This window comes from Babesia bigemina, assembly GCF_000981445.1.
Source record: "Babesia bigemina genome assembly Bbig001, chromosome : I".
NCBI lineage: Eukaryota > Apicomplexa > Aconoidasida > Piroplasmida > Babesiidae > Babesia > Babesia bigemina.
The window spans coordinates 1372433-1387147 of record NC_027216.1 but is presented as its reverse complement, the minus strand read 5'-3'; the positions used below and the strand labels follow the sequence as shown (position 1 = coordinate 1387147).

Below are 14715 nucleotides of genomic sequence, written 5' to 3'. Positions count from 1 at the left end.
TGTGAACAATACAATTTTACGTGTAGATAAGTTTGTAATTTTAACCGCATGTTGCCGTTTTTCATCGTAAATAGAGTAGTACGAGTGCGCAATGCCCGGTTAGGTGGTCGGTGTCCTTCATGGCGCTTACTGCGTGTCTTCTCGCATATACACGCAAAAGTTAAAATATCTAAAAATTTGAGTATGCTTGCTGACTACAATTGTCTCCACTATCGGCCCATTCGTTCTCGGTTGTTCCATGTTCGCACCGGTGGTCGAGGGCTTTGTCGCGACGTGCTTCCTTCTTAACACGGGCGCGCACAACGCGATCAGTTTTGATGCCGGTAGAGCCCTTCGTTGCTATCTTGATTTGATTTACGGCAACCAACGGCCCTAAATATTTCGCCTCGTTCCTTACAAATGATTCGTATACTAACGGATGGCAATGGGATGCCGCGCTTAAACTTTGTGATACGCGTATCACTGACACACTTTTTGATGTTGCTGTATATGGGAAGCTCTTGGTATGTCTAAATCTTATGTATTGCCACTTGTGTAATATTGTAGTTCGTTTGAGTCCCAAATTTTAAAGGCTTACGTGTATTGAATGTAACGCGTATGGTCAGTCCAAGTGCAATCAGTTCCAACACTACTACATGTGTACCTGTTGGAGATTTTATGTGGATATGAGTCTATAGTCGTGGGAAAGATACTAGGGTGGGTCTCCCTCAATATATTTGCCTGTGCAGTCTGCCGTGTGACTGCTACGGGCAATGACAACTTTTTTGCACATTTTGCCTCACTGTCTGTCTGGCAATAGTACCACATGTCGTTTGCAGACGTAGTAGGTGCAGGTAACATCAGACGACCTCAGTTCCGGCGACTGTTGCCGAACTGTATGAGGAGACCCATGGACATTCCACCAGACTGCTGAGCCTCTTTGCACCACGTGTCACTCTATGGGCATAATTACTTGGTGTAGATGTAGCGAGAGCAACACATTGTAACCTTTCCTGTTGTGCTCGATGCTCGACTATACGGTGTTGCGTTGTAATGGTAGCGGCTGCAATTGCACGTGGCGTGTAAATGATACATAAGGATGACGTACAGTTCAATCACGTATGGGCATGCAACTTCCTCATTGAAAGAACAACGGTAATAACATTGAAAATGTCGGTAGAGCATGCGCCCCAACAGCCTTTGCGCAGGTGGACTTCAAGTGGCGCTTAAGGTTGCTGGTTTCGAACGTGTGGCCTGTTATGCCTGAGTGGCACCAGGTTACACCAACAACCCCGCTATTTCGTGCATGTTAGTCTCACGTAAACGCTTGTCTGGCGTGCCTAAAATACGTCCTTCTTGATCAAGTATGTACGAGGTGGCATCGATTGCCAATCCTCGACTTCTATTTTGTACCAGGCTACCTCATCTAGCGTTTGATCGGCATTCAACTAGATGGGCACGCATGGATATTACGAAAACAGTCCGTTATGTTTCATCACTAACTTCATTTTCCTCCTCATGTAAAATAACTATGGCTTCGTCGTATGGATTGGGTTAAACAAACCCCGTTCCGTTACAAGCATACATTACCGTTAGTTTCATGACACCTACTCACAATCCTTCTAAAAGATTGCAAGTTGCCTCACTGTGGAATGGCACAGAGCATCTTTAACGTGATGTACGTACATTTATTACTTCTAGTACTTTTGTTGCTCCCTATAACACTTAAACAGCTGTATCACAGACATATCAATATGCTGATCCACGAAGCTGCTGCTCATGCTCTTCTTCTACTACTTCATGTTTTTCTTCTACTTGTTCTTCAATCTTTTCTTCTACTTGTTCTTCAATCTTTTCTTCAACTTCTTCAAGCTTCTGCTCAACGGGCTCGTCAGCCTGATCCTCAATCTGTTGGAAAAGTTCGTCTATAGCTTCATCATACTTTGACACGTCGGCCTGTTCCTCGACAGTTTCCTCGGCCTGTTCCTCGACAGTTTCCTCGGCCTGCTCCTCGACAGCTTCCTCGGCCTGCTCCTCGACAGCTTCCTCGGCCTGCTCCTCGACAGCTTCCTCGACAGCTTCCTCGGCCTGCTCCTCGACAGCTTCCTCGGCCTGCTCCTCGACAGCTTCCTCGGCCTGCTCCTCGACAGCTTCCTCGGCCTGCTCCTCGACAGCTTCCTCGGCCTGCTCCTCGACAGCTTCCTCGGCCTGCTCCTCGACAGCTTCCTCGACAGCTTCCTCGGCCTGCTCCTCGGCCTGTTCTACAGATTCGTCGTAAGCCTCTTCGTAGCTCGGCTCCTCAGGCATTTCGTATTCGGATTCTTCAACTTCCTCGTAGCTCGGCTCCTCAGGCATTTCGTATTCGGATTCTTCAACTTCCTCGTAGCTCGGCTCCTCAAGCATTTCGTAGTGTTGCTCCTCAGTTTCGTCATAAAAATCTTCGTCAGTCTCATCAACATGTGGTTCGTCAGACTCCTCATAGTATTGTTCCTCCGCCTCCTCATCATACTGTTCGTCATATAATTCATCATTCAGCTCCTCGAATCCTTCGACGTAGTCCTCCTCTTCATATACATCGTATTCATCCTCACTATCCGAATCATCAAAGATGTCAACATCATCTTCGGTTTCCTCCCTGTTCTTCAGATACTCATTGACGGATTGCGTGAGTGGCCTGCTACCGCACAGAGGAGCGAATATCTCTTGGTGCGTTTGGAAAGGAAGCAGGGGTTTTACGTACTCAGGCAGCTCTTCCACCTTTTCAATCTCCCTAAACTGGTCTCCAACTTTCTCGAAGAAGCTGATTCCGAATGTCGAGTTGACAAAGACAAAGGTTTCTGCCTCGCCAACCCTGACCAGCACTAGGTAAATCTCATCCTCATCCACGTCTTCGCATTCGAATATGGTGTCGTTTCCATTTTTGACGGCTGTCAGCTTGTAGTCGCTCCTGGGGGATACGGACAAGACGGGCAGAGTGTCAAATTTGAACTGCTCGACTTCGAATAACGCGTTGTCAACAACGTCTTGAAGATTGAAGATTACACGAGTCCTGTCAGCTCTGATATCATGGACCAAACTTGGGTTCGGTTCAGAAGCGATGACAGGAGAAAAACCTGCGAGAAGCCCTAAAAAGAGCGCGATGATAGAAGCACTCCGCATTTTACCGCCAGACACGAAGGATTGTACAATGCTGCAAAAACCAAAATATTAAGAGAAATATTCCTCTGACGTACGTTTTCTTCGGCAAGAGTGCCCAGTCAGCGGGCTCGTCGCACACCCGACGTGCGGCAATTTCAACGGTATACGACGACTGGTGAGCGTGACGCGCGTTCAGAGGCTTAAGGCAAAAGTCTTCCACTAACATCTAGAGATGCAACTGCATGTGACGGATTTACCGACCTTCTTGACCACGCGCGATAAAAGGAATCTCCCAGGCCGTTCAGCCCCCAACTCCCCCGTATGTATCGTATGTCATGGATATGTGTGACTCCTGCTTACTGGAGTATTAACATTGTATACCGCCTTAAAACCGTTTTAGACCGTGCCTTCCTGTGAGAAACATAGACCTTCCATGATCGGCGACGTTGTTTTTGATGCCGTGTCTAATTAGGCGGCCTGTACTGTTGATAACTGTTTCTATTGAGCGATATATCTGTATTCATTACAAATATGTGGTCATCCGGTGGTGTACGGGAGTTCTTCCTATAGCTATCGGTGACCGCTTCCTATAAGCTCTCACACAGCACACATCACATTACACGAAGGCTAAGCTGGAAGCACGGTATCAGATTCTAGACTCTCTGTCAGAGTTGAACTGCGTTAGGAAGCGCTAAGTTTCTAGCCCTTGTTGGAGCCATATTTTTTTTTAATGTGTTTTGGTATTTTGCTTTTTCGTCTTTCCCTGTTGTACTCCTTGACCATTTTTTTCCATTCCCTTGGTTCGACTCCGTCTGGTATCTTTCCGGTGAATTTGGCCCTTTGATCGGTATTATTTCCGCCAACGTCGTTTGTTTGTTTTGCCAATTCTTCCGTGTCGCTCGTACCATCACTTTCGCTTTCGTCGGAATCCGCCTCACCCTTATCATCCACGTAGCAGCAAGCTTCCTCAACAGATTCACACGAAGTTTTGTCCACGATGGCATTTATACCTATGATTACGTTTTCCTTTTGCTCCATGAGGCTCTCCGCGACGTCAAGTGGCATCTGTGAAATGTTGATTGGGAGCTGTTTATCGAAATTGTAATTCCTCAGCCACGCTATGTGTGAATAGCATTCTTCATTTGCGAAAGTTGGTCCGGTAAGAAAGTCATATGTCGCTTTGCAGAGTGACAGATACATCTTGCGCTTGTTCATCATGATCTCCGGTATGTCCTTTGTAGCACCGAATTTGTAGTACTTGGTCATTTTTTCTACACTTTGTGCCACATCTAGCGCGATTTCCGATTCGTTTATGTTCCAGAAGCATTTTACATTAGCGAGTGAGTCGTCCTGCCAGAGCTCATGATCATGCGATAATGGGAGCGCCTTTGCATTGTCTTCGTCTATGACGTCATCGATGGGTTCGATTACCTTAGAAATGATGAAGCAAAAAAGCTGCTCCGCTGTGAGGAGTTTAAGCTCGTCATAGGGTATCATTTGTTCGTGTTCGTGGTGCAGTACGTCAGCGTTTTTGAAGAAACGCGTTACGTTTTCACAATCTCTTTTTAAGAATGGCATAGCATTTAGGTGATCGTTTTCGACAGCCTGCGATGTGTCGATGACGTAAACCTTCCCATTGGAGTAGAGCAAGTTGAAGCTCGAGAAGTCTCCATGGATAAGTTTGCACTCCTGAAACAACGTTCTCAATGCGCATATTGTTTGCACATAGATGGTTTGCCACTCGAACAAAGGCAGCGCTCCTAAGTTTTCCACTTTAGGAGCGACGGCGGAGCCATCAAGTATGAGGTCCATTACGAGTACGTGGTCCTTGAGCGCAATGGGTATCGGTGAGTATAAACCGGAAAGTGCAATGCGCCTCAGATTCCTGAATTCTTTTTCAGCCCATTGCGCCACCATTTTCCTAGGGTTCTTAGTTCCTAGATACGCTCTCCTAAATCTGAATTCGCCCTCGATATACCTCGACCTGTCCTTGAATACAAGGATTGATGTTTTATAGACCTTAATGGCCACTCTGCCTGGCGTCTGTTTTTCGGTGCTCCGACTGCTTTCATCGGTGTTCTTAGGTTGAAGTGTTTCCTTTATACTGCACGCGGAAATCTTATCCGCCACTTCATCGCAGTTCACATTTGTGCCTTCACCTGGATGGCAGGTTGCAGCGCCAGTACCATTCGACTGCGCTGACACGTGAGCCTCCACCAGATGATTTGCACATACACATGGCACTGTTTGACCTACAGTGACGACTTCGTTGACATCGCTAGACGCATTATGGGAAATGGCAGAGCTGGATGGCGGTTGCGTCTCTGCCTCGAAGACGTTCGCCTCCTTCCCCGTGCTGATTACCCCGTGCATATAATGGAATACCCCTTGTCCACAGAGTTTCCTTAGTCTTATATATGTTCTTTTGTCCAAAACCTGCTGCACGGTAGTCCGCTTGTCCTTAGTCAGCCCCTTTTCGTAGTGGTTTCTTTTGTAAATCTGGTTACTTCGGAACAGGCTCTTTTCGTCTCCCTGACGCGCTACGAAGAACAAGTTTGACTGCTTGAGACCCTCCTGATTGGAGGGGGGTTGCGCAAGCCATAAGTCGTCATCCTCGGCATCAGAGGCTTCCGACAAGCCATCGGAGTAGGAGTCGGCGACATCAGACATGGCATCGACACGCTATTTCCGCTGCTTTTGTATGATTCTACATCCCGTTCACCATCTTGTGTGCTACGAGAAATCTCCAGTGGCTTTGTTGCCGCGTTTTCGCGTAGATTCGGGGTATCGTACACGGGCGCTCGCGTTGTGTGGTTTATGTGTGACCCGCGGACGTCAACTTTTTCAGTTATTAATCCGTATTCGGACCAAATAAATCTAGGGAACCAAGATTGGCCAGATTCTGACCAATTTTGGCTACGGCGTCCGGCGGCGCTCGCCGTACTTTTACATGCTTTCCTTGCTCCTACCGTTACCATGGACGTCCTTTCGGTCGTTTCGTGACCTGTGTCTCATTAATATGTATGTTATGGTGTCATCAGACATTGAAACATTGCTGATATGATAAATTCCGTGTTCTTGAACGACGTAGATAAGGCTTCAGACGACTTGGAGTCGTCTGACGGCCAGCACTGCGAGGTGAGGGCTTGCGGCCTGTCTTTAATGACTTGCAGATGCCATGGATCGAGTGGTACTGCAGCTTGAAGGGTAACCAGTTTTACGTGCAGGTGGACGCTGATTACATCCGGGATGAGTTCAATCTCGTAGGTAGGTGTACGGATGTGTAATGGGCACGTGTCTTAGGTCTGCAGCAGCAGGTTTCGTACTACAACCACGCCATTCGCGTGATCCTGGACAACTACGACGATTACGATTACGAATGCTACGAGGATAACGACGATGACACTTTCGGCCCGCGTTCCGAGCGCGCGAAGCAGCAGATCATCAACACGTCATCTCAGTTGCTCTACGGCCTGATCCACAGCCGTTTCATACTGACATCGAAGGGCATGTCTTTGATGCTTCAGAAGTTCAAAGAGAAGGTCTTCGGGACGTGTCCGAATTTCAGCTGCGAGAACGCAGCCGTCTTGCCCATCGGCATCGTGGACGCTCCCGCGTATCACAACGCGAAGATATTTTGCCCTCGTTGCAATGTAAGTTTCGTTACGCTGTTTTAATGTCTGTTTGCAGGAAGTGTACCACCCCCCTAAGAGCAGTCGTCTCTCTGTCATCGACGGGGCGTACTTCGGGACCACCTTCGCACATTTCTTTTTGATGGTCCACGACCCTATTGTGCCTCGCGGGCCTACCTACTACTATGTGCCCCAGATTTACGGGTTCAAGGTCAGCACTTCTATAAAGGACCAGAAAGACTGCACCAGGTCTAATAGGTCTTAGTCCGATGTAACTTCAACTGAATATCGGTGACGAGTTTGTCAGCTTCCGAGTTCAGTGTCTGCAGATACTGATTTACTGTTCTTGTGATGGCTGCGGGCGGCACTTTGGCCAGCTTGGAAGCCTGCTCTGCCTCTGACTTGGGAGCGGGTGCCGACTTGGCGTTATCCGACGCTCCCGCCTTGCGCCGGTCGTCGTTTTCTCCAGCCTCTTTACTCTGTACCGCCTCAATGTTATTTGGCTTATCAGGGCTCCCCTGGTGCTGTGTAACACCGTTTGTCATAGCGGTGTTTCCTGTTACATTGGTAGCGGCTCCTGCTTCACTTGTGGTATGAGCACGTTTGTCATCGTGGTTGCCATTAACTTCACCACGGATTATATTAGAACTTTGGTTTTTGGAATTTACTAGATTAGATTGCCCTTTTAACGCATCACTGGCATTCCCAGCGACTTCTGCATGTTTGACGTCTTTACTGGCGTTGGACTTGGGAACACCCATTTGGCCTCCTCCTGGGTTCACGTTTTGCTTACTAGCGACTTTGCCTTCTTTCACGGTGTTGTCCGATATTTGGTTTTTAGGTATGATGCTTCCACTTTCCTCATACGCACTATCGCCGCTGACTTGAATCATGCTTTTGCTAAGAGGCTTTTCCGCATCGGGCATCTCTTTTACGCTTTTATCTCCTGTCGCCGCACCTGCGCCCTTTGCGTTTTCGTTGACATCGCCGTCACGCGTTTTATTAGCATCCTCAGTTTCCGAAACGGTGAACTCGGCGAAAAGGTTGTTCAATTTCTCCCCGATCTCTTTGATACCATCGTCTACGAAACTCTTTAGCCGTTTTTTCGCCGATTCTACAGCGCCATGCAGCTCGGCACTTTCATGATCTCCGCTTTGTTGATTCACGATTTCCTCCTCTTCGTCGCACTTGCTCTTGATGGTCGCCTGCAAATCCCTGATTCTGTTTTCGACCTTGTCGCAAGCATCCTTGAGGCGTTCCATTTCCACCGGATCAACTACTTCGATCGCGTTGCTGAGTTTCTCCTTGAGCGCTTCGCTAAGGTGGTTCATGTGGAAGTCCACGTTATCCTTGAGATCGCTGAGCTCCAGCTTTGCGTTGGATGATGGCGCCGTCTTGGCAGACACCGTGTCTGCAGTTGCCTCCCACCTAGTCGACTCTAGCTCCAAGAGGTTGATACGGGGGCTGCGCGGAAATTCCCCGCGTAGCGTCAGAGCAGTTGCGGTTCTGTGCATCTCTGCGAGCCATAGGAGAACGGTGATAAAAATCCTCATGGTGGGTACTGCTGCAGCGCTATTGGTGAGGTTGCACGTTGCGTGTATGCACCGATGGTGTGTATACAATCGGCGATGTCGTCTGTAACGGGTACGTTTGTGCACTAAGTCATCAATGAGTAATGTTTTTGCTGTTCACAGTTACGCAGTAGCACGGCTCAACGAACCAACTCACGAGCCCGGACGCGCCATGAGTCACACACAATGCCACAAGTGATCGGTATGAGTCAATTTAGCGACTCCGCAGGCGCGCGGATCAATCGTCGGCGCTACACCGTGCCGGCTGCAGCGCTGGCTACCGGCAAGACATGGGTTCGGCCACATGAAGCCTACGACTTCCACAATTGTTCGGAAACACGGCTATCAAAGTCTTTTCTTTTTGTACCAACGGAAGTTACTTGGTACTTTGTGATTCTATCCTCGCCCTGTCCGCCGCAGGTCGTGGCGTTACGTCGGCGGCTTCCGCGGGCTGATCTGACGGCACCCCTGCAGCGTAGCAGTGTGTAGCAGATTCGTCCGGGGTGTCACCCTTTAGGGTGTATTCTTCCCGTCCATCGGTGAGGACATTTTGGACTGGTGTGCCAGCCGCCGCTGGATAATGGACAGGAGCCGGAAGCCGGATTTCGCAAAAGAATCGAGGGCAAACGCGAATACTTCTAGCAGAAGCAGGCTGCTTAGGGCCTACAGCGACCTGGCTTTCGTGTGCGGGTGCGCTTCCGACGTGCATCCTGGCGCCGCTGTGTTCGAGCCTGCGGCGTCTTCTGCGCGCGTCCGTCCGCCATTCCGTAGCTCCCTGGAGTGCCTGTTGGATCGCGCGTCTGAGGACAGCGGAGTGTGCGCTGATGTGAGTTTGCGGTGTGTTTTCGACAACCTTCTACGCGGTGCCGGTATAGCCGAGGTCACGGGCGCCAGCGGGAGCGGCAAAACGTCGTTCTGCCTGTCTTACGCCAACGCATCTCCGGGTGTAACGCTCTACGTTGACACATCGGGTTCGGTGTGCCTGTCCCGCGTGGTGAACCGTGATAAGTTCATCTTGCTGCGCGTCTTCAGCTGCGAGGAGTTGGAGCTCGTAGTTTCTGACTTCGCTCGTCGGTTGTCTGAAGACGGTTACTTGCCGTGTTTTGGAGACATCCGTGCTCGTTCCGTGGCGGTGTTGGTGATAGACTCTCTGTGGCCCGTTGGTCTGCTGGATTCCTACCTTCGCCGCCGCTTCTTGGTTCGCCTGTGCGTCACGCTGCGACACATTTCGTGGCAACACAACTTGGCGGTGCTGGTTTGCAACCACGAAGCGAGGTGGGATAGCTGGCCGAGTTCAGTGGGCAAGCGCGGGCACCGTGGCTGGTTGAGGGAGTCGTTCCGCTCTCGGTGCTACGTGCATGTGTCGCTGGAGCAGCATGCCTGTTTTGGCGATAACTCCGAGGTCCATGGTATCGCGTATGCTTCCGGCAGTTCATCTGGCCACAGTGCGACGGGTGATTCGGGCGGCAACCCCAATTCCGACGGCAGCTCGGGTTCCGGCTTCGCCGTCCGTCGAGTGATGTTCATATGCTCCGGGGGCGAGTACGGCCGCAGGTCCATCGAGTTCGGCGTTAGCAACTATGGTATTGTTCTACATCACAATTAGGGAGAAAGATGCCGAGCTCTGTGGTCGGTGAGATTCCCTGGCGCCGAGGCGACGTGGAGGTGCTGCACCAGTTTTTGCTGTCGGCACGGGACCGCGCGAGGGCAACGTGCAGCGGCGACAGGGGCGCTGAGCCCTCTCCAGCGCACACCTACAACGTTGAGAAGGATTACAATGCGGATTCAGTGCGACCATGCGACCGTTCCACTGGCGCCACATCCGGCGTGGTGGACTCCCGACAATCCAGTGCGGGCAGTGGGTACCGTAGGGACGTCTCCCACAATCCCTTGCGCCACTTCTACTCGGCGCCGAAGCGGTCTAGGAAACGAGCGTCTCCATCTTCGGACGATGCCGGCGAGCGTCTGAGTTCTTGCGCGGCCAACATTTGCATCTTGAAGGGTCAGACTGGGTCCGGCAAGGTCAGCGCCGTACGCCGTCTGTGCAGCGAGATCGGCTTGAAGGTCATCGAATACGACCCCTTCGAAAACGACGTGGTGTACATGTCGGATGGCCAGGCTCAAGACGCGTTCAGCGCCACCTTTTTGCGTTTTTTGGATACCGTTCGTCGCAAGCCGGGTCTCCGTATCTCACGCGATGCGGGTTCGTTAAAAGCGCCCGCTGTTCAGTCTGACGCGTCATCGCGCCGTTTAAAATGCATACGCATGCTTTTTGGCGGCCGTAGATCTCAGGGGGACGCTGACACCTTGCCATCAAAATCGCAGGAGGCTCACTTGATTTTGCTGAAGGACCTTCCACGCACGGTGTTGTCGCCCAGCAACACGCCGTTTAATCGCCGCGTACAGGAAATAACGCGCAGCATATTGGATGGCGACGGCTTCCATGAAGGCCTGTCCATGTATCCACTGCTCATCTGTGTCGACAACTCAAACAGCGACCGACGCCTGTTGCGCAGCATCTTGCCTTACAACTACGAGAACCATCCCCGTTGCATGCGTCTCAACGTAGCCCAGATTACCAGAGCCAAAACCAAGGCACTGCTATTTCGCTTCCTTTCCGCGCTCGGCCGGCCGTGCAGCGCGTTTAACGAGCAGCTGGTCGACTACCTTAGTCGGGCATGTTGCGGTGACTTGCGCTTCGGTATGCGCAATCTGCACTTCTTTTCGAGCGTGGACCGCAGCTCGCTACAATCAGCGCAGTCTGAGATGGAGGCGCTGCTGCAACACATGTGCGAACGCAGCCCAACCAGCGCCGTGTTCAACGTGTTGGGTAAAGTGCTTGTGAACAAGCGCGTGCGCGCCATTCTGCAACGGGACGCGAGTCCACTGGATGAGGAAGACGTGTCGGCCTTGCAGTCAAGCGGTTCTTTGGGTGTGGAGCGCTTCAGGGAATGCTTCGAGTTGTCACGTGGCGTGTACTGCGGCAACTTTGGGGAGGGAGGTGACAACAGCGGTATAACCGAGGACTACTCTGATGTGCTTGAAATTTTGTCCACGATATCTGACGACCTCATTTTAATGCCGTCCAGGGTACTCGCGGTCGAGCCACCGTCTCAGGCAAGCGACATCGACGAGGCCCTGAGCAGGTCGGTCGTATGCGGCTACGGCATTGTGCGACCGGGGTGCTTCGACGCTTCGTTACTGGGCGCTCTTCCAACTAGCGCGCGGTTGTTCGGGCTGATCGAATTATACAATCCGTCTCTCCCGCTCTCTATGTGCCGTTGGCCGGTGATTATCGGCGCCGCGTCCGAGGAGCCATCCCGGCAGCCAAGATCAGCACAGCTTCCGTTGCTCACGCGGCCACAGCTCTACTACAACCCCGACGAACTGGTGGATTCTGGGAACGTGGATGCGTCGTTTCTGGTGGACAGCGTGTTTGAGAACTATTCGCACTATTTCGAGGACATCGATGACTGCGCGGTGCTGACGACACATTTGTGTGATGCGGACGTGACGTTTACTGGCTACCGCCATTCCGGAGGAATGCCCGACGACGGTTGGGAGCAGGCGCAAAGCACCTTTGCGTGTCTGTGTGCTCGAGCAGCCTGTTGCTGCAACTTGGGCGGGTCGGGTCGCCCGGCGAATTTCCGGATGTTCACCAAGGGCGTATGGCAATCGGAATCCATAAACGACATGAACCACCTGAAGGCGCTATACGACGGCCACCTGCGGGACCTCATCGCCAGGGCGGACGGCGGCCACCCCCAGTGGCATCTGAGCAGCGCTTACATTTGCAAGAGCCGCGCGTTTGTGGAAATAGTTCCGTTTATGTATATACTATTATCGAACAGCTGTGACCCCAGCCCCCCAAACGTTCCGGAGCAGGACGCGCCGCTGCTGGATTGGAGCCTGGGCTCGTCGAACGTGACAGAGTCTATGCTGGAGCGGATCGACATGCTAATGTCTGAGCCTCCCCACGCCACACCTCGCAACAAAGGCAACTCTTCTGCGGATTTCAAGGCTGCGTTGTCGTCGTGTGGCATTTTGGAGAGCGTAACTCCGAAGTTCAAGGAGCTCGTGTCAGAGATCGGGAAACACTACGAGTGCATTTCCGGGCGGCAGTGCCCGTCCTCCAGCGGCTGCTTGGACATCGACCAATTGCAGTAACTTTAGCTGTGACAACGTAATCGTTGCTGTCTACACACGACCCGACCGGGGTATGACGTCAGGGCGGCGCGCGCTGGTGGTCGCTCCCCACCACGCGCTTTATAATTGCGTAGGGGCCGCCGCCTTGGTGCTGCACAACATTTCTGCTTCTTTGCGCCGTCTATTTACGTTGACGTATTAGGCTATCTGTTCATTGGCACTTGCTGCTCTTACTTTTTCCAGGTGCGTTGCCTTCTTTGATGTTGTACTGCGCGCCGGCCATTCGCGTTGCCAGTTTTGACATTGTGCAGATTCGCGAAAATGATTGAGGAGTCGTTTGAGGGCGCTGACGCTGGCGCGTCGCACACCGTCCCGGTTTCCGCCGGTTCGATCAAGATGAACGGTTTCGTGATGATCAAGGGCAAGCCCTGCAAGGTAGTGGACTACTCGACTTCGAAGACGGGCAAGCACGGTCACGCGAAGGCCAACATCACTGGTGTCGACATTTTCACCGGCAAGAAGTACGAAGATGTGTGCCCTACCTCGCACAACATGGAAGTCCCTCACGTCAAGCGTACCGAGTACCAGCTCATCAGCGTCGACGACGACGGTTTCGTCTCGCTGCTCAACCCCGATGGAACGTGCAAGGACGACCTGCAGCTCCCACGCGACAACGACGGCAGTTTCGACGAGGTGTCCAAGCAGATTCAGTCGTTGGTTGCTTCTGGTAAGGAGGTCCTGGTAACCGTTCTCTCGGCCGTCGGCCAGGAGAAGATCATCCAGTGCAAGGAACTAGTTTGAATGACGTATACGTGATGACTGTGTTCCGTTTCGTTTCGGCGCTGACCTAGCTGTGTGGTCCGTCGCGTGGTGGCCGCCGTCGTCTGCGCCCATTGGTCACACATAGGCACCGTTCACTGAGCTTCGTTCACCATTCACATCGCAATTGGCCGCCAAGATGGACGCGCCCGCGGACCCCGTAAACGTCGCCGTTGCCGAGTTGGTCGGCATGGCCGACATGTTGAAGCGGTAGGTGTGGTCGCGTTGTTACACCGCGGCGTTGCCGCGGCTGTAGCGCCGCTATTTCTGCGGCACGATGTTTACCGTTGCGTAGGATGCGAGATTCCTGCTGGAGCAAGTGCATCGCGGCCGTGAAGGTCGAGCGTATGGACCCCGGCGAGCAGAGCTGTGTGGACCGCTGTGTGAACAAGGTACGTGGGAGTTGCGTCGACTCGATGTTTTTCAGTTTCTCGACGTCCACACGATGGTCGGGACGCATTTGCAGGAAGCGTCGAAGAATGCGCAGTTGTGAGAACAACGCCTTGGTAACTTGCGATATAATTAAGTGGCTAGTTGTCATGTCTAAACCCTTCGCGCCCCGGTTATCACCAGAGGTTCCTTTTCAGCCACAGGCGACACCTGTCTACGATCCCGCCCATCGACAGCTCGGGCCTGACGTCCATGTACACGGCGATGGGTTCGTCGTTCGGCGCACGCCCCTCGTAGAAGTCAATGATATACCTGCGCGATTGTTGCCACTGAGGTCATCGAAGTACCTGACGAGTTTTCCGCACCTGTCTACGGTCCAGTCGTGCCTGTCGTACGGCAGCTTGTATCCCATTAGATGTCTGAGCCTGGCGCGCAGGGTGAGCTGGTCCTTCTTTCCGATGAAATGCGCGAGTACCGGCTTCTGGCAGCGGTCGTAATGCATGTCCTCGTACTCCATGATGCGTTCCCAGGCCTTTTCGTTGATGGCGTTGTGTATTTGTACGACGGTGGGTATGACCGTGGCGTCCACGCGGTGCCCTGCTCATGACATGTACCGCATCGTTTCCATTTGGGGTGCAAGCGCAAACACAACCTCACGGCTTGACCTCACACTGCGGCCCAAGCCGCGCGAATTCAACGTGACATACCTTTTGCGAGGGTGGATCGGTAGAACTGTCGCTCCGAGGGGTATATCCAATTACTGTTTTTGCCTGGGATGTTGGACTGAGTGCGCGTGGCGTTAAGATCCTTCACCTCGGCCTTCGTGATGAGCGTTATGACGCTGTCACCGGTTTGCGATGAGCTGCAGCTCGACTTTGTGAGCTTCTTTTCATCGCTGAATTGCCCCTCAATCGGGCATGAGGGCGCCCCTGCCGGCTCCTCAGTAATATTCGCTGAAGCACGACTCGCCATTGTTGCTCCAGAACTACACGATAGTACCATCCAATGTGCCAGCTGAGGCGGTTGTCGCTACGATTAGT

The 14715-nt window shown here is 52.2% G+C and overlaps 9 protein-coding genes across 9 annotated transcripts; 5 read left to right on the top strand and 4 right to left on the bottom strand.

Annotated features, from left to right (window-relative positions):
- Positions 1-1728: 1728 nt before the first annotated feature.
- BBBOND_0106440 (membrane protein, putative) lies at positions 1729-3138 on the bottom strand (the record flags this gene model as incomplete). The annotated part of the gene is made up of 1 exon (XM_012911067.1): positions 1729-3138. One exon carries the CDS (start codon positions 3136-3138, stop codon positions 1729-1731), a length of 1410 nt encoding a protein of 469 aa, XP_012766521.1.
- Positions 3139-3816: 678 nt separating this feature from the next.
- On the bottom strand, positions 3817-5787 carry BBBOND_0106430 (serine/threonine protein kinase, putative; the record flags this gene model as incomplete). The annotated part of the gene is made up of 1 exon (XM_012911066.1): positions 3817-5787. One exon carries the CDS (start codon positions 5785-5787, stop codon positions 3817-3819), a length of 1971 nt encoding a protein of 656 aa, XP_012766520.1.
- A 390-nt stretch (positions 5788-6177) lies between these two features.
- BBBOND_0106420 (casein kinase II beta 4 subunit, putative) lies at positions 6178-7014 on the top strand (the record flags this gene model as incomplete). Its single annotated transcript, XM_012911065.1, has 4 exons — positions 6178-6255; positions 6291-6384; positions 6421-6779; positions 6808-7014. The coding sequence occupies 4 exons, from the start codon at positions 6178-6180 to the stop codon at positions 7012-7014; spliced, it is 738 nt and encodes a 245-aa protein (XP_012766519.1).
- Positions 7001-8302, bottom strand: BBBOND_0106410 (hypothetical protein, conserved; the record flags this gene model as incomplete). The annotated part of the gene is made up of 1 exon (XM_012911064.1): positions 7001-8302. One exon carries the CDS (start codon positions 8300-8302, stop codon positions 7001-7003), a length of 1302 nt encoding a protein of 433 aa, XP_012766518.1.
- A 598-nt stretch (positions 8303-8900) lies between these two features.
- On the top strand, positions 8901-9926 carry BBBOND_0106400 (hypothetical protein, conserved; the record flags this gene model as incomplete). The annotated part of the gene is made up of 1 exon (XM_012911063.1): positions 8901-9926. One exon carries the CDS (start codon positions 8901-8903, stop codon positions 9924-9926), a length of 1026 nt encoding a protein of 341 aa, XP_012766517.1.
- An 8-nt stretch (positions 9927-9934) lies between these two features.
- BBBOND_0106390 (hypothetical protein, conserved) lies at positions 9935-12487 on the top strand (the record flags this gene model as incomplete). Its single annotated transcript, XM_012911062.1, has 1 exon — positions 9935-12487. One exon carries the CDS (start codon positions 9935-9937, stop codon positions 12485-12487), a length of 2553 nt encoding a protein of 850 aa, XP_012766516.1.
- Positions 12488-12787: 300 nt separating this feature from the next.
- Positions 12788-13267, top strand: BBBOND_0106380 (translation initiation factor 5A, putative; the record flags this gene model as incomplete). The annotated part of the gene is made up of 1 exon (XM_012911061.1): positions 12788-13267. The coding sequence occupies one exon, from the start codon at positions 12788-12790 to the stop codon at positions 13265-13267; it is 480 nt and encodes a 159-aa protein (XP_012766515.1).
- Positions 13268-13424: 157 nt separating this feature from the next.
- BBBOND_0106370 (mitochondrial transport complex Tim10, putative) lies at positions 13425-13778 on the top strand (the record flags this gene model as incomplete). Its single annotated transcript, XM_012911060.1, has 3 exons — positions 13425-13495; positions 13581-13677; positions 13713-13778. The coding sequence occupies 3 exons, from the start codon at positions 13425-13427 to the stop codon at positions 13776-13778; spliced, it is 234 nt and encodes a 77-aa protein (XP_012766514.1).
- A 73-nt stretch (positions 13779-13851) lies between these two features.
- On the bottom strand, positions 13852-14647 carry BBBOND_0106360 (cytochrome c/c1 heme lyase, putative; the record flags this gene model as incomplete). Its single annotated transcript, XM_012911059.1, has 3 exons — positions 13852-13987; positions 14023-14272; positions 14383-14647. The coding sequence occupies 3 exons, from the start codon at positions 14645-14647 to the stop codon at positions 13852-13854; spliced, it is 651 nt and encodes a 216-aa protein (XP_012766513.1).
- Positions 14648-14715: the final 68 nt, after the last annotated feature.